This window comes from Cheilinus undulatus, linkage group 9 (genome assembly GCF_018320785.1).
Source record: "Cheilinus undulatus linkage group 9, ASM1832078v1, whole genome shotgun sequence".
NCBI classification, from domain to species: Eukaryota; Metazoa; Chordata; class Actinopteri; order Labriformes; family Labridae; genus Cheilinus; species Cheilinus undulatus.
In genome coordinates, this window is record NC_054873.1 from 6,142,192 (window position 1) to 6,167,428 (window position 25,237).

Below are 25,237 nucleotides of genomic sequence, written 5' to 3' on the forward strand. Positions count from 1 at the left end.
TTTAGTTTTCATTTTTTTGGTAGAGCTTAGTTTTTATTTAGCATTAGCCAGTATTGGATGCTTGGGACTTTCAGGCCTTCAGGTGACCCTCACTGTACCCTCTAAGGTGTTTTACTGTGCACTTTTTCACCCTTCTCCTTGTGCAGAAGAGAGGAAAGCTTGCATGGTGAAATGTGAAACATAGGAAGAAGAGATGATGCTGCTGCCGTGTGGACATAGCGTACACTTCAGATGTCACATTTGCTGAAGTACACACTTAGGGAAGTTGGATACTTGCTCAAGGGTTTCAAAAATAAGAGGGTACATTAGCGACATTGCATATGAAACAGGCATGATTCTGTACTGGAAATCCCTGCATGGGCTCAGGAACACTTCCGGAAACAATTGGTCATGCTTTCCATAAATGCAAGTTAAAGCTGGATCATGCAAAGATGAAGCCATATGTCAACACAATTCCAGAAACGCTACCGTCTTCTGTGGGCCAAAGCTCATTAAAATGGACTGAGGCAAAATGGAAAACTGTTCTGTGGTCAGATTAATAAAAATTTAAATTATTTTTGAAACCACAAATACTGTGTCCTGCAGACTAAAGAGGAGAGGGACCATCCAGCTTGTTATCAGTGCTCAGTTCTAAACCCTGCATCTCTGGTGGTATTGGGTTGCAATAGTGACTATGGCATGGGCAGCTTACACATCTGGAAAGGAACTATCAATGCTAAAAAGGAGATAGGGTTTTTAGAGCAACATAACCTCCCATCCAGTCTCTTTCAAGGAAGGCCTAAGATAATGCCAAACCACATACTACATCCATCACGCCAGCATGGCTTCACAATAGACGAGCCCAGGTGCTGAACTGGCCCGCCTGCAGTCCAGACCTTTCACCAATAGAAAACATTTGGGGCATCATAAAAATCCAGCAAAGAAGTGCCAGGACTGTTGAGCAGCTTGAATCCAACATCAGACAAGAATGGGACAACACTGCTCTCCTAAAACTCCAGCAACTGGTCTCCTCACTTCCCATTTACAGACTGTTGTGAAGAAAAGAATGGTAAATATGACCCTGTCCTAACTATTTTGAGATGTATTACTGCCATCAAATTCAAAATGAGTTCATATTTTCATGAAATGGTAAAACACCTCATTTTCAACATCTGACATGTATTTTATATTCTATTGTGAAACAATATGGGTTTTTGAGATTTGACAATCTGTTTTTATTTACATTTTACAGCGCCCCAACTCTTTGGAACTGGGGTAGTCCATCAATAAGAGTAAGGGTTGGTGTATTCATATTTTTTTAAAATGCAGTGTCCTGTCTTCTAACATGTCTACAAGAATATTTTACCGTTTTTTCAAAAAGATGAAATGAACTTTTTCTCCAAGTGTGAAAGGAAATATCAACCAAACACTGACACCTACAGGCAGAATGACGTACTGCAGTGAAACAACACCAGGAGACCATCAGTGTTTGACATTTGATTTTACTTAAATAAAAAATCAAAATCACATTTTTACAACGGAAATCAATTCTGTTAAAAATTTTACACCTGTTTGTACAATGACACCGTTTTATAAAACCCTTACATCCGAAAAAACACGACAGCTGGACAGAGAGATGCTCACAGAGTTTAAACCACTAGAACAGAGAGATTAGAATTAGGAGTAAAATCAGAGACAGTCGGGATTCACACACAACTACAAAACTGAATGAGGCAACATGGCGTTAACAACTGGCATCAATACTGCAAAATTTAAACATTTAGAAGTTTTGTAGAAGAAGCTGAATGAAGTACAAAACATTTGGCAACAGAAGAGATTCATGTGGCAGAATCCGAACAGTAAGACATTAATTATTAAAACTGAATATTCAAAAATGGAGGAACAGAGCTATAAATAATAGGCTGCTGGATGAGCCAATGATAGTTAAATGACTTTATTTTTAACAGAAGTTTTTTTATTTATGCAGTAAAGGATTCTCTATTTTAAACTGTTGATGATCAGAATGTCAAAGAGGTGACATTTTCTTAGAAAAGGACAATTTGATGGGATTTCACTTTGACAAATGCTGGTGTGACGACCTTTGGTACAGAAGCCCTAAGCAAACCTACAGCCATACCTCTGATTTTTCAATTCTTTTCTCAAGATCTTGACTAAAGCTGGCCCCACAATAGACAAATTTCAAATCTAAGAGACATGCGGACAATCTCAAACGTGTCTCGACAACTCAGGTGGAGACCACACACCCGTCTAAGTGCCGGCGACCTCGCAGTGAAGATTCCCCACATGCAGGATTTTACAGAATCTCGCGTGATCAAACGGGACTTCAGAGTAAAAATAGACACGGATGACTATCAATATCCTCCCTCCTCAACAGACTGAGAGCAGCAAAAATCATGAAACAAGGAAAAGAATCAGGATGAAATCCAGGTTGGGAGGAAAGTAAAGTCGTGTTTATGATTGTGGTCTGGGAGGCAAGGACAAAATTTGGATCAGTCCAAAAATCGTGTTGACACCACACATGAGGATTAGTCTGAAAAACAGTTGGCCCCACAATCATCAGGGGAGGCAAATCTGGCTTTAAATTGGGCTTAAAATCGTCTAGCACAGCGGTTGTCAACTGGTCCACCAGTCTGTCTTATGACAGATCAGGACCCAAGTTTCCAAACAATTTTAAACAATGCATGTTTATACTGAATATGTTGCAGTTTAGAGCATGATTGGACCAAAACACCTGATATAAACAAGAAAAGGGACAAAACTGACAAATTTCATACCCTCTGTCTCTAACATTATGTGTCAATTTTTGCCAATTTTCCAGAAAACTTGTGAAATATTGATCAAACATTTCAATTTACCAAATTTCACAGTAAAACGGGTTAAAATATAAGGTATCGATGCATGTCCAAAAAGGATTTCAGGACTTTTGCCACCATTTTTTTTTTTTTCAGACATGGAGTCGCGACCCACTTTTGGGTCCTGACCCACCAGTTGAGAACCACTGGTCTACCGTGTACCTTACCTATGCTGGTCTCCCAGGTTAATTTCTCTGGATCTCTAGAAAAACACTGAGATTGAAGGTAAAATATGTGGAATTTTCCCACTGAAATGCCTCCGTTAATGTTAAAATGGCTTCATCTGTGTTAGATATTTTCTGTTGGGTATGAAATCACTGCACAATATGGTCAAAGCACCATCGCACAGGAGGGTAGTTTAAATTTGTTTACCCCCCGTAGGACTCCAAAAAAACAAACTGCAGCTCATTTACCAGGGGACTTATATTATGGATCACCAGAAAACGACTGCTGTTGTAATCAATAAGTCGAGATTTTAAGAAAACACCAGAAACGGTTAAATGGAGTAAATAAAATGTATGGATGTACCGTTCATAAGTTTTAGGCCTATAGGGTACTAAAGAGTCATCACCACTGGTGGAAATATGCCTGGACACCAATGGTGGTTTTCGGGCACCTGGGTCACCCACAACAGGACCAGGGGCTTGTGGCAACCCTACTTCCCACCTGGATTGTTCCTACTGGCCATGCTTACTCAGCACATCTCCTTACTCCACGCTAAAGGTGTGGACTTTATTTTTTCCATAGATTATTCTCCTTTATCCCTGGGAATATGCAAGGGCATCCAGAGCAGTGGTTCTCAACTGGTCTAGCCAGGGGACTCATCACAGGAAATTTGTGTCCCAAATTTCTGTTGTCAACCATTTGGATTTATTTAGTAAAAAAATGTTGCTATTTCAACCCTCAGATAGAAACATGACAGGGCAAAGATAGTGAGGAAAATAGGAAGTATCAGGAATAAAGAATAAAAAACCCTGGGGAGTATTTTTAAAGATTCCTCAAAGTTAAAATCCATTAAACTTATTCTCAAAAAATTCCTATTACCTTTGAAAATTCCTTAAAAGATTACTGGGGAAGATTGCTTCAAGTTTCTGTGAAAAGTTCTGAAAGCCCCTTATTCCCTGTGAAATTTTCTTAGACTTAGAGGAAAAGTCCCAGAGAAGAATATCTAATGTTTCTGGAGAAAATATCCAAAGACAACTCACCCCCAAAAGTCAGGAAAACTCCTTAACCTTTTTGAGAAATTCAGGTTAAGTTTCTTAAGAAAAAAGTATGCAAAAAGACAAACTTGCAACCCACTGCAAACAGCTCTGTTTTGGGTCCCGGCCTACCAGTTGAGTCCCCCTGATCCAGAGCACAGCTGGGGTTCCGTCAGTCCTCCGTCCCATCCAACGGTGCCCTCAGGCGGCTTACTCGCCACATCTACGCCTTAATTCAGCCTCATTGGCCCAAACATGCCTCAAACTTCTGTACAGTACTGTATGTCCTCTTAGGGCTTCTGTACTTTGGTATAACCATTAGAACACTCATTTTCTGTGAGAAACACACAAAAGACAAACTTACAGACTTGAAAAATTGTTAGCAAGAACAGATATATTTAAAACCTATGTAGCTGCTCTTCTGCCTAATTCAGTGCCAGACTCCACAGATGATCAACCATCAAAAAAACAATCACACTGGTGTTTGTGTACGTTACGATCAAATGATAATTTATAGGTAAACTGTGTTTTAAACTTAGCAAAGCTGAGTAAGTGATGAGTCTGAATTCCTCATTTAGATCAGCAAAAAGAGAGCAGTTATTTTAGATTTAAAAGCAAAAATGTGGGATTTCCATGAACCAAACAGCTATTTTCAGTCGCCTGTCAGCTCTGGAAATTTTCAATTTAAAAAGCTAAACAAAAAATATTTTTTCTAAGCATTTCTTCCTTTTGTCTAATGAGTTTAGCTTTAGCTGATTAGCTTGGCTAAAAAGGAGAAAAGATGCTATAGTTGAACAAAATCTGAACTCATCAAAAAAAAACTTCTCTAATCTGACTGACAGTGAAAAAAATACAAGAGTAAAGCCTAGAAGGTCAAAGTGCTCTAAAAGCAAAGAAATTAAGTAACATTTTTGTTTTAAAGTGCTTAGCTTTAGCTACGTTAGCCTCAAGCTACAAGTAAAGCTAAAGTTGAGATAAAGTGGGAAATAAAAACCAGTATTAGCCACCAATGTGGCTTCTGTCTTAGTTTACCTACTTCTACTTGGATTGAGTAGGAAAATAGAGCATAAGATGAAGCTGGATTAACTGAGATTAAACTAAAAAGGGTAGCAAATTATTCTATTGGGCCCTAATTACCCTGTGTAATAATAAGAGTATTTATCTAGTATTAAGATGGCGTTTTACAAATAAATACTCTGAAATATTGTAAAATTAAGGAAGTACTCATCTAGAAATAATCTATTAATTCTCAAATAATTCCTCATAATATTGTGACATTTATCTGATAATTAGGTGGTACTTACCCTGTCCCCCTAATCCTAAACCGAACCCCCTGACTCTAACTCCCTAATCCTAACCCTTAATCCTAACCCCTAATCCCCTGACTCTAAGTCCCTAACCCTTTACCCTAACCCCTGATCTTAACCCCCTAACCCTTTACCCTTACCCCAACCCTCAAAGTCACTTAGGAAGAATTCACTTTAATTTAGAGGGCCAAAATAAACAAATGATCTTTATCAACACCTTATAGCATCTCATTTCTAAGAATTACTTGGTAAAATACCAAATAATTACAAAGAACTGATGCAATATTACAGGGAATTACTTGATAATAAATACATTATCACTAGGTAAAAACTTCCTTAACATTAAAGTATTTCTGAGTTATTACTAGGTAAAATGTCCACTCATTACTAGATAAGTACGTTTTATTACTATAGAATTACTAGCTAATTAGGGCTCATTAATATAAAGTGCAACCAAAAGAAGTGATGCCGTTCTGCTAGCTTGAGCTTTTTTCTACCATAAGAAAGGAAAATTTTGTGGTTCAACGCTACATCAAATGTTGCACAGTAGTTTTAGGACATTCATACTCAATAGAAGATTTTTTCCACCATATAAAGAACAACATATCGTAATATTAACAGACTGTAAGGCTTAAATGCTGAGTAAATACAGACGATGACGTTTTTACATTTCCCTGAAGACACTAATGAAGTTTAAACATGATGATCTGCTTTAAACACTGTGAAATCAAGTTAATGTAATCTATGATTTCAAGGTTTTGTTTCTTTTCTCTGCTATATTTTAACTAGACTGCATATTTTTGTAGTTTTGAACAAAAAACAAAACATAATTCATTCGGGCTTTTCTCCAAAATTCCCGCCTGCTGCTGTTTCTCTATGATTTTTTAAGACTTTAGTTTTTGCCTAAATATTTCACTACTTTAAGGACACAAATGCAGATTAAGAATTAAGAATATTTAATGCTGTAAACAGATCAAACTTTGAAAGCTATTTTCACTCACTGTTGGATCAATGTAACTCTAATTTTGCGTTAACATTACTCTCTTACAGAAAATGAAGTTATTCTGCTTTGAAATCTCCTTTTTCCTTGATTTAAATCTGTTGCCGTGGCTAATAGCATGTTAGCTAGAGAGCAAATGCTAACGTTAGCTCATGTGCTAGCATGCTAACAGTTTAATATGTGACTTTAACTGAAGGTATAAAGTGTCCATCATTCCACACTCAACTTTTGGACGGATTTGAGGGAGCCAGTGGTAAACTGAATTTGAGTTTACTCGACTACACTATGCTCACTTGTGCACTCAAAATGTTTAGTACTAAGTAAAGAAGAGTGCGACTTAAAACATACTGTCAAACTCAGGATACTTGACTTCCTGTTTGGATACTGAACTAAATGATTGTAATAAGTTTAAAGAGATTTCAAGTTATCCTCATACACCCTACTGTGTCTTTCTTTGTTCTTTACCCAAGGCCAAAAAAATCCAAACTATTAAATATTATCAAAAATAGGTTAAAAAAAATGACTTTTCAAATTGTCTAAAATAAGAAGGAATGGGTAAAAAGAGAGTTTGTAAAACCTAGGGTCAATTCAATAAAGGAAAAAAATATTTGATGCAGGCCAGCACTGGTTTAATTTTGGTCTGACTGCTTGTTGCCGGGCAGAAAATGTTGACAAATGTAATACCTCCACTAGGGGGTGCTAAAGTCACAAATTTCCATAGAGGCTTAAAAACCACCACGAAACTTGGACACCTTTTACTGTTTGATACAAGTGTCGTTTTTATGCTCTGAAGTATTTTAGAAAAAATATGTCTTTCTCAAACTCTCAATAATAATCATATGATAAGTAATGATCAAAATTATTGGTAAGAAAATGTTTTGTTTTTCGTCAAACCAGCTCTCCAAAACATAAACACTCAGTTTAAATCGATATAACAGAGAAAAGAAGCAGTATCCTAACTGTTTGGATGTTTGATTAGTATGTTACTTAAATGAATAATACATTATAATAATTGTTGTTGATTAAGTTTCTACTCATCATTAGTAATCTGAGGGCTAATACATTGTGCAGTAAACTGTCTGGTGTATTTAAATACATCAGAGTAGTATAAAAGTCCACCAAGTTGAGGAGGGATTGTGCCCTTGGAAGACTTTTATTGTGAAGCATTTGTGCAGGAAGTTTCAGTAATTGGTGCTTGACGAGGGTGACAAAACGGCAGAGTGGGAGCGATGAGAAAAGATCAGAAAGTAGAAGTGGATTTCTGCAGAGAAGTGAATGTGTCGTGATTTTTGTACCGGGGGGAATTAATGCTGCAGGAATTAACGTTAAAGTGGATTTTTCCAGTGTTAGTAATTTCAACCAGGATTTATTTGATTCTGCAGGATAATGTGGGGCAATTATGCCGTTCATTAAGGTTGAATTTAATAAAGAATCTACCCCCAGAATGGATGTTTTTCAGTTGATTCTGTCATAAAATCCTTGATTTGCTGGATTCACTGATGCAATATCAAACAGGGGTTTAATGCCCTCCATTGATAACTGAAGATGTGATTAATCAGCAGCAGTTTAAAGGATTGAAGTTTCAGCGTTTTGTGTGGAAACAGTCATCCTGTGGAGTTGTTACTATGTCTCCGGGCTGATGGCTGTCACGATGGCGTTGACCTTCATGTACTGAGTGTTGATGGCTTCGAAGGCTTCATCTCTGTGGATCATCGCACCAAAAACTATCGGCTGCAAAAAAACAGGAGAACATCTGATCAACTCTTGAATGGTAGAAGCCTGAAATTCAAAAAATTTAATTCCAGTTGCCAGTTTTTAACCTGTACAGCAGGGGTCATCAACTACATTTGTACAAGGGCCAGCTTTTTGTATACAGGCTGAACTTTCAAATAAACTAAAGAAAGTTTAAAAGTTGTCTAATATATTCTTGCTGATTAGGGCCCGAGCACCGACCTAGGTTCTGCTCTTTTCGGCAGTTCGTGGCCAGTTTTGGGGGCCTTCACATGCCCCAAAACTCACCAAACTTCCCCCCAAATCGTCCCTCTGCAGAAATAGCCATCTGGTGGTGGAATTGTGCAAGTGCATCACACAGTGGCCCCTGGGGGGGCGCCAAAAGTGAGATAAGGCACTGGGTAACTGCTATGTGCGTGAAAATTGGTACACATGTTCAGCATTAGATGGAAAAAAAAGTCTCCTGGGGCCATCCTCTAAAATGTACAGGACCCGCATTACAAACAGCAAAAGGTCAAATTTTGGCATTTTTCACTGTAGGACACGTTGCACATTTAAACGAACTGGGCCAAGGGATTTCATCAGATTGATTTCAGATTTTTTTTTTCTCAAACTAGACAATCTAGAGATCTAAAGTTGTGCAAACTGTGAGTCTTCACCACAGGGTGGGGCAATGACTGGAGCCCAAGCCTAAACTACATTTTTCTACATTTTTTGCAGGGAAAATACTGATAATACCTTGTAAGTTTTTAATGCTTCTGTCAATCATTACCAGACTTCACAGGGATGATCACAAATTAATCCTAAATACATTGGTACATCAAGGTCATTACTTTGTCACAGCGCCCCCCTTCTGGCAAGTGATCATTTCATTTCATGATTTTTGGTCTGCATATATGGGTCATCAAAAAGACGTACAAAAAAGCCTCTTGGACCCATGGCCAAATACAAACAGGAGGACATATGCAGGGTGTGCGGGCGTTTTAGTGCTGCATGCAGCCCTAGTTTTTTTTATTTTCTCTTAAATGTATAAAACTTTTAGGCTCCAACGGGGAGATTCATCCCTATATCGCAGCCAGTCACAAGGGGGCGACTGAGATATTTTAGCTGATAATTTCTGTTGCTGTCATGCTGGCCATCACTGAGTTTGACGCCATTATGCTGTGTAGTGATGAGGAAAACTACACTCCCAATAGACCTAAAGGTACAAGTTGACAAAGGAAACAGCAGTTTTTATCATGAATGGACTAATAAAGATGTATTTAACATGCATTCTATTTGCTAGTAATGGCTGACAGGGGATTTCTGAAAAACTGATGTAATTCCCAATAAAACAGTTCCAATCTCAACTGTTTTTGGAGTTTTTTTAAATTGCTGTAGGGAGTTTACAAAAAAGTAAATCTGAAATACCACAACGTAATTTTTCCTCGGCACATGCTCTGAATTTGAGAATGTCCTGTGGGCCGGATGGAAGGATGTGGGGGGCCTGACATGGTTGCAAGTTGATATCCACTGCTGTACAGGGACACTATGCTTTTTTCAAACACAGAATGTGAATTTTAATACTTTGTGTTTAAATGTGGACATTTGGACCAACAAAAAAAGCAAAAAAGTTGAATAGAAACCAAACCAAGAAGACATAAATATTTGCAGTAGAGAACATGAGATCTATTCAGAAAAAGAAGCGCACATCCTCTGCTCTTCATTGAGGCTCCTCCCTTTGGTGTTTACCTTTTGAGTCGATGGCGTTGCTATGGAGATCCCCATCCCAGATCCAGGTAACACAGATAAAACTTTATACTGTGAAGGACAGAGAAGACAACACAGTTAAGTCTGCATTCACATTCTATGATTTCTATTACATCCCTCTGTATTATTGTTTTATTTCCCATCTTATTTCTGCTAACCATCTCTAAAATTTTTACTTAAAGCTCCTGTGAGGAACATTCACTTTCCCTGTAGACAAATGGATTTCTCTCATTTCCATCTCTAATTCATTATTTCCTGTACATTTCCATGTTCTGTTTCTCATTAGTGCTTAAATTGATCACTGACTTTGAATCCTTACAGTGGAAAATATAGAAAGTGTTTCTGCAGCATGCAGAAAAACATCTTAAACCTTCCTGCTTGCAGCAACTGCAGCCTCTAACAATAACTTTATAGTAACAGTAGGTAAGTGAATCTTGTCCCTGATGGTCTCATTTGCTTTATATGTTTTAATTTCTCTGTTTTATAAGCAGAGAAAAACTTCTGACTGCAGCTTTAAGTGGTTTTAAATAAGACGCTCCCTCTTCATGGTGTTAGCCATGAAATCACTGGAATGTTTTGAAGCTGGAGATTCTGAATAACTCGGATGTTTTTTTCTTTATTTAGGTTGGGTAATCTGTTTTTTCTTTTTAAACATATAATCTAAATGGTACAGTTTTTTTCTCTGCCTCAGACTCTTTAACTCTGCTAGGAGTGTCTGCGTACCTTCTGGATGTCAGTGATTTCACTGAGTTTGATGACTTTGTTCCTCTTGGACGACCCAGACCTGGAGCTGGAGCTCTCAAAACACAAATAGCTGAGGAGAGGGAGCAGATAGATAAGCCGGATAAAGGGTTAGTGTATCATGACATCTAACACCCTGTCCCTAGGTATATAAATATACTGTAGGTCGGGACTGGTGGGACAAAATCCACCAATCTGCTTTAGAAGTGGGTTTAAATGTTCAACCGGCTGATAAATAACAGAATAAAAACTGTCATATGGCTCTTAGAAAAAAAGGAACAAATCTATGCACTTAATTCTTCAACTGTTTCAATTTAGAGCTGAAAAAGCATTTTTTGTTGATTAATAACAACCCAACGCAAACATCTTATGGCCCTCCTGGAACATGGAACACCTTTTCTGGGCACTAATCCCCCCCCGTGTGATACTTTTAACAAAAATACATATTGATTGATTCTTTATACAAGCTTTCTATTCTTTTCTATACTGTTCTGTTGATCCTAAAACCTACTCAATTCATTTCTCAATATATGTGCATTAATCTCATAACTGGAAAATTTGTCAAATTTGAAAATAGACCTAACATTTTGTAAAGCAGCTAAACAGCTGCAGAGAGATCACTGTTAACTCAAAATCTTGTGTATTTTATAACTTTTCAATGCACACATGCAGCACCTTTGAGATATAAAGGGGTGTGGAGCCCAAATGTCTTTGCAAGTTCAGGAAAAGGGTTCCTCATTTTAGTAAAAAATAAATAAATAAATAAATAATGTTTTAAGGGTGCAGGTCTAGCTCAGCAGGCATTCATATACTGAGTCCTAAAATTACTGGTCGCAGGTTTGACCCACAATCCTGGCACGGTGCAAGTCTTCCCCACTCTCACTACCCATATTTCCTGACTCTCTTCAGCTGTCCTGTCCATTAAAGGCAAAAAGACCCCAAAAATGTTTAAATAATGTTAAGAAACCACATCTCCTCTACATTCATGTTAAAGGAGCTGACAGAGGAACAGGGACTTACTTCTCAGTGACGTAGAGGACTCCATTGCGGATGTAGTCTGTCGGTGTTTTCCTGTCCCTGTTGATGACACAGCAGCGCCAGCCGTTCTCACACACTGACACAAAAACACAAAGAACCATAAAGTCACAAAAATAATAATCTTCAGCTGCTGCAGCTCATGGTTAGAGTTTTAGCAGAGAACAGGGCTGCAGGTACAGCCATGAGAGCTGATAGGGGCAAAATTATTTTATTAATCCTGTCATCCCAACACTCAAATGTTTGTTAGAAACAGTGCTCTAGAGTTTCTGAGCTTTTTGTATAGGCTAAGATCAAATCACAGGTCAGAAAAATCAAATGAATGTCAGAATCTTCTTAGAACGGCGTAGTAGGGTTTTAAAAACATTTTTTTTCTCAAGAATAATTGGTGAATGAGGCCCAGTATGTGCATTCCTTGACTAGATATATACTAAAACATTTTACTCAGTCTTTGTTTGTGTAGCGCCAGTTCATATCTAAAGGTATTTCAAGACCCTCTACAAAGAGGGCAGGTCTAGACCGTACTCACTGATATAGCCAACAATTATAAAGACCAGCTTTAATCGCCATGAGCTCAGCGCTAGCAGTATTTAGTCTCGCTACAGAGTCAAGAAAATCCTCCCTTTAAAGGGACCAACTTGTAACCTCAAACAGAACTATACTCATGTTGACTGTCCTCTGCTGTAATGCTAAAGCTAACATTTTAACATCTGCATGGATGTTAAAGACTCCTACAAGAATTATTCTATTCGTGCTGAGGACTAAGTCAGAAAGGAATTCAGATAAAAACTCAGTATAATGGCCAGAAGTATAATTTAGCCTTGGTTTAGGGTGAATTTAGAGACTGGAATAAAAAATAGCTGCTACCCCACCACCACAGCCAGTGTCTTGTAGTAAAAGAGTATTAATATGACTGGGAGGAGCTGCTTCATTTAAACTTACATATTCATCCTGATGTAGCCAGGTTTCAGGTAAACTAAATTAATTAATTTGATTTATCTGCTAACAGATTATTCACCAATGAAGATTTAGAGCCAAAGTTCTGATAATGAGACGACCACATTTAAGTCATCAGTAGTTCCGTCCTCACCTGACAGAGGGCGCTCACTCTCTGGCAGGCTGAAGACTTCGTGAAAAGTTCCTCTCTTGGTGCTGTAGTTTCGCCCTCCATCCTCGTCGCGACTGACACCCGTAGGAGCCGCGGCGCCTACGCTTCCCCGACCCCCTGTGGCGGTCACCTGAACAGGTGAACAGAAGAGTCAGATAACAGATCAACAAGTCAGCAGGTACACCTGCAGATGCACCCATACTAAATGAACCAGTCTGCACTACTAACACAGTCTCTGCTGCACGTATGAACCCAAGTAGATTTGGCTTCCTAAACAGGCATTTTGGAGGAAAAACTTTCAAATACACTAAAGAAATACTGAAAACAGTCTAATTAACATAGTTTTGTGTATTTATTTTTATTTTCTTTCAAATGTATGCATTTTTTAAAGCTCCAACAGTGAGATCAGTCCTTATATCACAGCCAGCCACTAGGGGGCGACTGAGATCTTTTAGCTAAATATTTCAGCAAGCAGGAAAATTACACTTGCAAAACAATTGAAGCCAAAAGTTTCCATAGAAAGCAACAGTTTTTATCAAGAATGAACTGATAAATATGTGTTTAACATATATTATATTAGCTAATAATGGCTTACAGGTGGATCTCCAAAAAATGGATGAAACATAAAGTCATTCCTGATTAAACAGTTTTGATCTCAGTTGTTTTTGGAGTCGGTTTAAAAGCTGTAGGGAGTTTGTTTAAAAAATACTAAAAAAAGACCAAAAAAAAGACAAAAAAATCCCAAAATACCACATTTTTTACACATATTTTGAATCTGATCATGTACTGGGGGCTGTATGGGAAGATATGAGGATCCTGATGTGGCCCCCGGGCCTCCAGTTGATGATCACTGATGTAGACAGTACTCAAGGCAGGCCATCACAGGTACTACCCAGTGGACCAATCAAGGATGGGCAGTCTGCGGCATAAGTACACCTTTTGAAGAAGGTGTTCTTCAGCTTGGTGCATAAACCTCTGCATAGGGTTCAGGGCTAAGAGGACCTACAGCTTAGCTTTGATGCAGCCACATAAATCAGGCTTTAGCCTCAGCCTTTATATCAAACAGCACTGAGACAGGCTAACTGTTTTCTAGGGTGTGACCTAGAGCTATAAAGTTGTACGCACTTTTCATGACAGAGCAAGTTTGGAAAGCAGGAAACCAATTATTCTGTAGAAATAGTAGAGGTGTCATTCTCTCTGTTGAAAGCGATCGTTTAGTTTGATTCACTTTGAAACTATTTTGATGTGCTGCTTTAAATCATTTCATCCCTATTTTCACTAGTTAAATGTGTCTTAAGTGCCGACAATCTTGCTGCAGTATCAATTCTAGAAGCAAAGATGAGAATCTAAAGTTTGTCCACAGAGTCGCACTAGAGGAAAAACAGCCATAAACATTTGGTAAAAGCAACATTTAAAATAATACAGAAAAAAACAGACTAATAATCTATGTAAAACTGAAAAGAAATGGGATACAAACTAGAGCTGGGAAATTAACTGCAAATTAGATTAAATTGCAATTTGGCCCAGTGCATTTTTCAAATAGCAGAAGTTGCAATATTTCTCTAACTTGAAATGTGTCAAAATACCAGTTTAATAAATCCATTTTTGCAGCGGCAGAGATTTTATGCACATTTTGCAAACATTCAAGTGTCAATTCTTTTATCATGTTTTACAAAAATCCTCCTTTTTGCGTTTTATGTACGTTTTTCTGAATCAAAATGAGTGACATGAAAATGATATTGCCCTCAAACAAAGCAAATGACATCACATTTGCAATACGAGCAAAAATAGTTATCTCATTCTATTTAAAACTGATGAAGCCTAGCCTTACTTTACAGAAGTCATACCCCAGCTGCGATCGGCTAGTGGCCAGCCTCACCTCCTCCACCCCAGCTGCCTCTTTTATAGGTGAAAGCTTTTTGCACCCTCATATTCAGATTTATGCCACTATGGATTAATTGCTTCTGAAATAACTTCATTGTTTTCAATACACATGGTCTTATTTATGGAATTATTTATTGCTTGACTTTGTCAAAAATACAGAAAATTACCCCAAGAATAATCACATATTGAATCACAATTGCAATATTTGGGGGAAAAAAAATCACACATTATTTTTGCTAATCGTTCAGCCCTAATACAAACCTGAAGTTTGGGGACAGTTTGGTCCTCAAGATGGGGCCAGAATGATGTTATGATATAAATCTTCAATGCACATTACCAATGTTATTTCCATTCATTATCTATAGTTCTCTTTCATTTATGTGATGTTATGTTTGCTTACCAAAGAGCAAAACTATTCATGTTAAATCTAAAAAAGTGCTGTATGTATATTCTAATAGTTATTTGATGGACAGATGGACTTTTTAATTGTCAACATTAAAAAAATTGAAAAATGGAGGGAAATTAGGTGGTTAGACTTGCTAAACTTGAGTTTAAAATTTGGCCTCTATTTGACAGACTATAAACACCTGCATCATCTACACTCGAACACAAAACTTTGCAAGCCTAAGGTATTCATAGATAAATACATTAAGGTTGATTGATCCAACATGAAAATGGAGTTAAAGACTGCAAGAAAAACCCAAATTTTCAGATCAGTTCACAGAGAAAAAACTTTGATTTTTCCAAAGATAGAGACTTATCATGGTTACAGACTTAGATATTTGGATACCAACCTGAAAATTTAGGTATTAACTCCACAATGTGGGTAAATCCAGCAGGATCTGACTGACCTTTGTCCTGAAGGGGGCGCTAGAGGAGTATAATGGGGTAATAATAAATCTAAAGGGTTCATCCTCTGGAGAGTAGGATGGGACATTTACTGGGATATCTCACAATCACTTATGATCATTGCTGTCAGTCAGGAGAATAACAGCAGCTGATTGGTTACAATCAGTGATGTCACAACTATGACTGTAACTACACACTAATGACCTGTAAAAACACACACACACACATCATGATCCTACCTGTTCACACTCAGACAGCTGAGAAAGAAAAACAACAACAAAGAACTGAAAACAGATGAAGAAGAGACGAAGCACTCGGACCAGACAGACTCTTTAGAAGAAGACAAGAAGCTGCTGTGGCTTCAGGGCAGGACGGACTATCCACGATGAGTCAGCATCAATTTACTACAGTCTTAGAATAAAATTTAAAGAAATACGGAGCTGTGAAGTAAAAGAGAAGAGAGCCTCTAGATGTCTAAAGCGTGTTTCTAAATACTTCATAACTTCAGATAAATCAATACAATCTCTGTTACCTCAATGGTCAGCAGTGATGAAAAGAACTGAAACTTTAAAAAAGTTCAGATATTAAGTTGTTTTTTTTTACTCACAGCTACCACAAGTTAAACAAATACAGAGGGAGAACATTGCAAAAAACCTTCAGAAATATATAAATAATTAAATATTCACAATGTTTTGAGCTTCCCTGCAGTTTTTAATAAATAAAAGTACGTAAATAAAGTCAAGTAATTTGCTTGAAATGTTGGGAAATGTTTTGCTGTTTGGAGATTTTTTCCATGGGAATTTAGGGAATATGATTCTATGGAGAATTTCATCTGGTATTTCGTGGAAATTTGAGAAATTAGTCATAAATTCAGGTACACTGGATGGGCAATTTGGCAGTAGGGGTTGTTCTTTGAAATTTTCATAAATATTTCAGGGAATTTGTCTGGATGTTTACATCATTTTCTTGGAATTTGAGAAGTTTTTGTTTTAATTTTTTCCTAAGAATTTGCTTGAAAATTTTACGGAAACTTTTCTTTGAAATTTGGGAAAGTTGCTTGAAAGCATTCAGGAATTTGCACGATTCTTTTAGGAAAACACTTAATTGGAATTTTGGGCTTTATGATATACTCTTACTGGACAATTTGAAAACTATATAAATCAATTTTGGGGCACTTTTTATGGTATACTTTAAAAATTTATTTAAGAATTTTCAAATAAATTTTAGGTAATTTCTTTAAAATTTTAGGTAACATGTTTGTAATTTGGAAAATGAAAAAGTTCAAAAATTCTGGTTCATTGGCTGATTTTTGAAGTTATCAGGTCCTACTTATCTCAGATAAGTGGGAAAAACTAAAAATGCTTTCCAAATGAAAACTCAGGTCTCTCAACTCAGGAAACTCGGAGGATAATAGTATTGAAGTTTAAAGTTGTGGTATTGTGATAATACTAGCAACCATTGGTATCTCTAAAACAAGTGACAGTGATAGAATTGCATTGTGGGTAGATTAGGCTCAGGGTTTAATTGAAAAGAATTAAAAAAAGACTATCTGGTTCAGCTACATTGATTTTTCTCTGTTTAAACTGTCAGTGATGAGTCTGACGAATGTAAAGGAGCTTGGTTTTAAAATGCTACTGAACATTTTTAATGAACTTTTATATCAAACTGATTCCAGATCAGAGCTATCTTTTGAACTGACCCGTCTGCTCATGGTGCTGCTGCTGCGCTCCTTCAGCTGCATGTCCGTGGGTAAGTTGGTCCAGATGATGTAGGGGGTGTCGTAGCGCTGCCTCAGTTTCGGACAGCTCTTAAAGATGAAGTCTATGATGAAGAACTTTATACCTGCGTAAACACCTGAGAAAGACAAGTAAGACAGTATTCAGAGATACTCAGTGAGTTTAGGTTTAACAGCTGTGTCTTGTTTTAGTGAAGTTATGCCTTGTTTCCACGGAGGTAAGTCTATAGGAAGTCTGTTCATTCCTATGGGAATCTCTGTGATGTCTGATGTCTCTGTTACATTTTTGTCTGGAACGTGCTGCGAGTATGTTGAAAAAAACTGAACTATTGCGGCAGATTTCAGAGGGACGTTATGGCAGTGTGCTAGCAAACAACCGCTAAGTAGGGCACTTTCTAAAGTAATGCCCATTTAGAGGACACTAAGTCAAGTGATGTTCATTTCGAGGGCGTTTAGTTAATTTTTTTCCACTGATAGGGCAATAAAGGGGGCTTTTTATTGTGTTTATTTACCATAGAGGACATTTTTGCTGTGATCACCCCCTCCCCTGTCCCTATTTTTTAACTACACTTTTTTGGTCAATTTTCAACTTTCTTTGAATTAAAGTCTTTCTTTTAATTTTGCAAAACATTTCACACAGGACCACAGTAATTCACTTCTACTATTCTTACTTCTACCGTTTACAGAAGAGAGTGTATTTATGACGTACCTATGATGAATCCCAGCAGTTGGTACGGCAGCAGACAGGAAGAGATGAAGGCCACCCACAGACCAACGTACAACTTCTGAGTTAACTCAGGCCGAACCCACATAAAGAGACTAAAAACACAAAAATACAACACATAGTATTAAAGGCATATTCTTTATGTAGAGTGCCTATGAAAACTATTCATCCCCTTAAATGTTTTACCCTTTTATTGATTTTATGAATTAATCATGGTCAAAATAATGTGTTTTTCAAACATTAATGTTAAATAAGTGACTGTATAAATATTCACCCCCTTCTTGTCAGTATTTAGTAGAGTCACCTTTGGCTGCAATCACAGCTCTGAGTCTGTGTCGATAGGTCTTAATCAGGCCTGACTGGGCAGAATCTATTGGACTGAGGTCTGGGCTGTGACTTGGCCACTCCACAACATTCCCTTGTCGTCTTTAAACCATTTCTGTGTATTTTTCTCTGCATGGTTCGGCTCTTTGTCTTGCTGGAAAATACATGGTCTTCTTCAAAGCTGTAGTTCTCTTGCAAACTGAACAAGATCATCCTCCAACATTATCTTAGTTTTTGTCGCATTCATTTTACTCTTTAACTTTACAAGCCTTCCAGGGCTGGCTGCTGAGAAGCAACCCCACAGCATGATGCTGCCACCGCCGTGTTCCACAGTGGGGATGGTGTCTTTGTGCTTATGTGCAGATTGAATCTGAGTTTTCTTCAACAGTGTCTTTTTCTTTGCCACTCTCCCATAAAGCTTTGACTGGTGAAGAACCCGACCAGTACTTGTTGTCTGCAGAGTCTCTCCCATCCCAGCTGCTGAAGCTTGGAACTCCTTCAGAGTAGTCATAGGTGTCTTGGTGTCCTCTTTCACTAGTCTCCTTCTTGCACGCTCACTCAGTTTGTGAGGACGGCCGGATCTAGGCAGATTTATACATGTGCCATATTCCTTCATTTGATGATGATGGATTTAACTGAACTCTGGGGGATGTTCAGTGCCTCTCTGAGCGGCTTGGAGTGTTCTTTTGTCTTCCTGGTGTAATGGTAGCCAGGAATACTGATTAACCAGTGACTGGACCTTCCAAACACAGGTGTCTTTGTTCTACAGTCACTGCACACAGGTGATCCTCTTCTCACTAACTGTGAGACTACCAGCACTATGTTGACCATGATTGATTTATAGTATCAGTAAAAGATGAATATTTTTATAGGCACTGTACATAAATGGATCATTGACTGTCTCTGACATTAAACAAATCATGAGCAATGGAAACTCACTTCTTTATTTTTTCCAGGATGTTTGCCATCTTCCCAAATAAATTCTGTAAGGAACAAAAAAAAAAATTATTATTATTGTTTTGAAACCTGCCAGGAGGGCGTCTCAGCCTCTGACTGTCCATCATTTCTCACCTGAGCTTTCTGAGCAACGTCCAGAACCAGCTGGAACTTCTCAGACACAGTCAGATCCTCTTTAGGCGGCTCCTGACAAACACAGGAGGAAACGATGTTGAACACACCCAACATTATCTGCACACCATCATAAACAGACCCTTGCAGATACGGGACTTTCACAGTCCGTACCAAAACCATTTTCCAAGTTGAATAATTCAACAGTTACCACAATGGTAGCAGGCATTATAAATTTATGCGATGTCATGGAAATAAAACATAAATGATGACCATGTAATTCTTATACAATTAAAAAGATGATGCCAAAATCATTAGATAACTTTTTAAAAATCATTAAGCATTATCATATTCATAATAGCTGTGCTGAGGATTGGCAGTCATACTCTCTCTTAATCCTTAGCTAAAGCCTTTTTCAGTGGGTCAGAGATCTGTGCCTTAAAGAAAATGTGTGAAAAAGTCTATGATGTGTTTCTATTTTAAAGGAAATGCCTCAATCTCCTTGCTTTTTCATGTTTTGCTCCCTCTCAAGTCCAAAGCGCCTCCTTTTCATCAAAAAATGTAAGAAATGTGGGTCACAATCTGTCATTTAGGTTGTTGTAGTGAGTCCTGAGGCTAGACCAGTTAATTTCCACCGCTCTCAATCACCGTCAAGCATTTTTTCTGCAATCTTTTCAGTTAAAAAAGTTCTCATAGAGCAACATATTTGAATATTCTGTGATTGTGCTGATGTCTACAGGCCTATAATAGCTGAAAATATCACAGGGAAGAAAAACTCCCAGTATGCGAAATACTAGGTATATAAAAACTGCTCCATGCGTGGTGTCAGAATCTTTTTTTGCAATGATCTCTTTCATGTTATCCCCTTTCTGACAGGAGTGAATGCAAGTAGAGTTTTCTCACCACAGGCTCGGAGACTTCAGGTACGATACTCCACTGGATCCTCCAGCCTCTGAGAGCAGAGCATCATGGGAAACACACGGGAAGAAAGGAGATTATTTAACAAGACAAACATCTGTTAGCGCGGTGGTTCCCATGACTCCTGAGGGGGAGCCTGAAGCTGTTATGGGGGCTGTTCTGGACTGGTGGCAAAGGATGGTGAGAGGACTTCCAGGAAAATGTAGCTAGCAGTGGGTCTACACCAGAAACAGTCATGAAAATACGATGAGACATACGTCGCTCTCTACTCTAACCTGTTAAAAGGTGGAGAGAGCCACACTCCTTCTACCACAAAATACCTCTGTGAGAAAGGTTTTAGTGTGGATAGCAACATGTTTATGTGTTTATGTGCAAAATGACTAAACAAAAACTTCCGGCAAACAAAGACAATACTTTTCAGTATCGAGTGAATAAATTTTGTTTAAATATTCAACATTTCCAACTAGATATTACCCATTAAATCAGTTGTTTTGTTAGTGTAGCTCTGACACTGCCTTGTTTATCACTATTTAAAATGTCATTAAAAAATCATTTATTTGTCTCTAATGCAGCCTTCAATAAAAAAAAAAACACACATTTTGGCATTCTAGCACAATCAAGAGATTATTCAAGTTAAATTTAACAATCTTTTCTTTCTTACTTTATAAAATCATCACAGATATCAAATTACTTTCCAAAATAAGTAAAATCTAAACAAATGTTTGTAAGATTGCCTTAATCTTCTATCAGTTTGACAAATATCCATCTGCCAGCCATTAATAGCAGAGTGTATTTTTCACTGGCTAAGAAAGAAAACAAAAGAGCGGTTTCCTGCTTGGAACTTCATGGCAGCCCCAGAAATATGTGGCTTAAATATCTCAGATGCTCCCTTGCTGCTGGCTGGAGTATAGGTGATAAGGACTGAGCAAAAGGCTGGAAATAAGGTATATTTCAAAATATCTAAACAATGGTATATTGAATGAACAAAAATTTCTCTTCATCTTAATTTATTTAACAGTATTAACAGCACAAACGGTGTCTGCATAGACATAAGCTGGCCCTTGTTGAATTTAGTGGACGACCCCTGCTGTAGGCTGAAGCTTAAACTCACTATTCCCAACTTTTTCAATAAAAATGTACCTACCACCAACACTGTCACTACACAGTAAAATTATACAAAAAAAGGAAACAAAGTACACACTTTTTTTTAGTATTTTAAACAAAAAAACACTTAGGAACCACTGCACTTTACACTGATGAGAAAACAGGGCAAAATAGGGAACTTTAAACACTCAGTAAAAGAACAGAAGATTTCAATCTGCTGCAGCATCAGCTAGGACATTTTCTGATTCGAGCCTTGTGATTGGCTGACAAAGAAAGAGGGAGGGGCTTGCACTGACCTGGCAATAAGGTAATTAAGGGAGAGGCGGAGGATGGCGAGGAACAGGAACATGGGTATGACCCAGCCGTTATAAGCGGCGTACATGTAGACCTGTGCAGAAACAAACATACATGTAGAACGTTTCACAGATAACTGATATCAACGTGTAAATAAAGAGATTTTTATCATTTATCAAGACTTTACTATGGCTTGTATTTTTTGTATTTATATGTTTTACTCTGGGGGGTGGCGTCACAACTTCTTACACATTATCATAATGATAATGAAGCATGGTAACTGCTAAATGGTAAATGAGCTTGAGTTTGTATTGCGCTTTTCTACCGGTCTGACAGCTTAATGCTTTAAACCACAGGCCACATTTAACCATTAACAACCAGTCACTCTGTATTCACTCACTGATGGTGAAGGCTGCCATCAGTAGTAGTTAATCTAATCTATAATAAGAGCAAAAGGAAACTTTCAAACTGAAATCTTTTTTAAAATAACTCCTGAAGAAGAGTCAGTTCCCACAAAATCTCTCTGGGAAAAATATTGAAAACAGGCTAATACTGTTTGGTTTATGTTTCTATAAAACCTGGTGCATTCTGGGACTTGGGGACTCTAGTCAGCAAATCTGCAACTCCCTAAAATCTACAGAGCATTCATCAAGTATTCAGACCTCTTCACTTGTTCCAGCCTGATAATACAATCGATTCATTTCAATTTTCTGTCATTAATCTACTCTCAGTACCTCACAAGGACAAAGTGGAGACAGAATTTTAGATTTTTTAAATCTTATTGAAAATAAAAAAACTGAAATATCACATTGACATCAGTATTCAGACCCTTACTCAGTACTTAGTTGAAGCACATTTGGTAGTGATTACAGCCTGGAGTCTTTCTGAACATGAAGCAACAGGCTTTGCACACCTGGATTGGGGGGTTTTCTGCCACTCTTCTTTCTGAATCCTCTCAAGATCAGTCAGACTAAATGTGGACTGTTGGTGGAGGGACACTTGATGACTGACAAGGTTCAAGTCTGGGCTCTGGCTGGGCCACTCTAGGACATTCACAGACTTGTCCCTCCCATGCTGTCTTGGCTGTGTGCTTAGGGCTATTGTCACATTGGAAGGTGAACCTTTGGCCTAGTCTGAGAACCTGGGTGCTGCAGAACAGGTTTTCATTAAGGATACCTCTATACTTTGCTCCATTCAGCGTTTGCTCAACCCTGACCAGTCTCCCAGTCTCTGCTAAAAAACACCTCCACAGCATGATGCTGCCACCACCATGCTTCACTGTTGGGATGGTATTGGGCAGGTGATGTGTGGCACCTGGTTTCCTCCAGACATAACATTTAGAACTGAGGCCAAACAGTTCAATCTTGGATTCATCAAAGCAGAAAATCTTGTTTCTCACAGTCTGAGAGTCCTTCAGGTGCTTTTTCCAAACTCCACGCAGGCTTTCATGTGTTTTACACTACCATCTAGCCACTCTGCCATAAAGCCCAGATCAGTGGAGGGCTGCAGTGATGGTTGTCCTCCTGGAACTTTGTCCCATCTCCACACAGGATCTCTGGAGCTCAGAGTGGCCATGGTCACCTCTCTTGCTAATGCCCTTCTCCCTGACTACTCAGACTGGCCAGGCAGCCAGTTCTTTGAAGAGTCCTGGTTGTGCCAAACTTCTTCCATTTGAGAATTTTGGGTGCCACTGTGCTCTTGGGAACCTTCAGTGTAGCAGAAATGTTTTTGTAGCCTCCCCCAGATCTGTGCCTGTCAACTATCCTGTCTCTGAGCTCTGCAGGTAGTTCCTTTGACCTCATGGCTTGGTTTTTGCTCTGATATCATCATCAGCCGTGAGGCCCTCTATAGAGAGGTGTGTGCTTTTCCAAATCAAGTCCAATCAGTTAAAGTTACCACAGGTGGACTCAAGTCAAGGTTGACGATCAAGAGAAATGGGAGGAGCCTGAGCTAAATTTAGCATTGTTGCAAAGGGTCTAAATACTTTTGTCGATGTGATATTTCAGTTTTTTATTTTTCATCAATTTGCAAAATTTCTCAAATCCTGATTTCACTTTGTCATCATGAGGTACTGAGAGTGGATTAATCAATCCCAGAATGCTTTGTGGGTAACTGGAAGGACAAACCAGGAAGGCCACATTCAACAGCTTCTCTCCCTCTTTGTGTGACTATTACTATTCTGTTTACTTCAGAAAAGAAATAGGTTTGATAAAAAAAAAAAGCCTTGAACTCATATTTCACTGAAAAGCTGCAGACAGTTTGTGTGTTTTCTCACAATGAAGGCGATGGCTGACGTGTAGACGGAGTACCAGCTGGATAAGGCAGAGAGGTTCCTCATGAAGTTTGTCACAGGTTTGAATCCTCGTTCTGGAAAGATGAGGACAAAACAACTGACCAATCACGAACAACCATGAGCTTATCATGACAGGGAACTGTTATTACTAAAGCAGCCAAAAATTTGTGGACACCCTAGTTTGAGATATTTGCTTCATCAGAGGTGTGAATGGGATGTTTTTAGTTGGTTTGTACTCACTAAGACGTCTCATGTTTTCAGTCAACCTGTGGTTTAGAAAACAGATTTTATTCAGAAATTGCATAAATACAACTTTGAAATGATAATATGAATATACAAAAGTCTAAAGACTGTTTTTGGAAGGCATTATAACAATGAAAAAATCTGGGCTTTCCTCCTCACCTCTTGGCACTCAGCGGCTCCTCCGTCTCCACCTTATGCTCCTCCGGCTGGAAGCGAAAGTCCTCGATATAAACGCCAAAGCGATCGTAGAGCCATTTCAGGAAGCTGTCAAACAGAGTGTCCTTCTGTTTCTCTAGAGATAAGAGCAAACAACAAGACAAATTTTAAAGCCTGCTTGAACGCCAATGTTCAATTTAACTCTGACCAAAATCTATAAAACAAAAAACCACTGCATATCAACAAACTGTAAAATCACCTGCAGATATCTGCTCACAAAGATTGTTTCTGTTGTAGCTGGAAATGATCGACCTAGTCTGATTTATGGAGGAATATTTCTCAGTATTTACTCAGGATATCTTATTCTAATATCAAAAAATGAATGGGTTGTCAGAATGAGTGCTCCAACCTTCCTAGTAATTATAAAACTCTGTAGTTTGAGTATTTACGAAAATAGAGGTTAGAGGTAAACATACCTGTGCCACTGGCAGCAGATGCAGGAGGGGGCGGGGCTCTGGGTGACAGAGAGGGGGAGTCTTCAAGGCTGCAGAAGGAAACAAAAACACCTGAGTCAGGAAACAAAACCACAGAAAACCCAGTCGGATCTTCATTTATTCCCCAAATAATCACCTGGATCTCAGGACTTCGTTGACCTTCTGCTCCAGCTCCAGACACCTGCTGCGCTCCTTCTCTAGCTCCTGTCTCAGTGCTTCTATGTTTGACTCCTCTTTGAGTTTCCTCAGCTCCTCCTCTGAAAACAAACAGAGGACGGCTGATGAGAGGAGATGAACTGACGATGAAGTTCACCAGCAGAGTTTCCTCTAAGTTTTTATGTTAGGTGTGGCATCTGGAGGAGTCGGGGCCCCAGGTCTTAGTCTGGATTCACTTCTTCTTGTTAAATAACATACATGCAGACTGGGCGA

The 25,237-nt window shown here is 38.4% G+C and overlaps 1 protein-coding gene across 1 annotated transcript in view; it reads right to left on the reverse strand.

Annotated features, from left to right (window-relative positions):
• Positions 1 to 5,482: 5,482 nt before the first annotated feature.
• The window catches only part of LOC121515500 (GRAM domain-containing protein 4-like), a 37,308-nt gene continuing 17,553 nt past the window's right edge, over positions 5,483 to 25,237 (reverse strand). Inside the window, exons 4-19 of the mRNA XM_041796302.1 lie at positions 24,945 to 25,065; positions 24,791 to 24,858; positions 24,318 to 24,450; positions 24,156 to 24,181; positions 23,898 to 23,989; positions 21,625 to 21,716; positions 20,210 to 20,258; positions 19,310 to 19,381; positions 19,178 to 19,221; positions 17,900 to 18,009; positions 17,155 to 17,309; positions 12,705 to 12,852; positions 11,600 to 11,693; positions 10,562 to 10,652; positions 9,821 to 9,889; positions 5,483 to 8,089 (exon numbers count right to left, since the gene is read on the reverse strand). Of these exons, the coding sequence (XP_041652236.1) occupies positions 7,982 to 8,089; positions 9,821 to 9,889; positions 10,562 to 10,652; positions 11,600 to 11,693; positions 12,705 to 12,852; positions 17,155 to 17,309; positions 17,900 to 18,009; positions 19,178 to 19,221; positions 19,310 to 19,381; positions 20,210 to 20,258; positions 21,625 to 21,716; positions 23,898 to 23,989; positions 24,156 to 24,181; positions 24,318 to 24,450; positions 24,791 to 24,858; positions 24,945 to 25,065 (1,472 nt within the window). The 3' untranslated portion in view covers positions 5,483 to 7,981. The remainder of the gene's footprint in view (positions 8,090 to 9,820; positions 9,890 to 10,561; positions 10,653 to 11,599; positions 11,694 to 12,704; positions 12,853 to 17,154; positions 17,310 to 17,899; positions 18,010 to 19,177; positions 19,222 to 19,309; positions 19,382 to 20,209; positions 20,259 to 21,624; positions 21,717 to 23,897; positions 23,990 to 24,155; positions 24,182 to 24,317; positions 24,451 to 24,790; positions 24,859 to 24,944; positions 25,066 to 25,237) is intronic.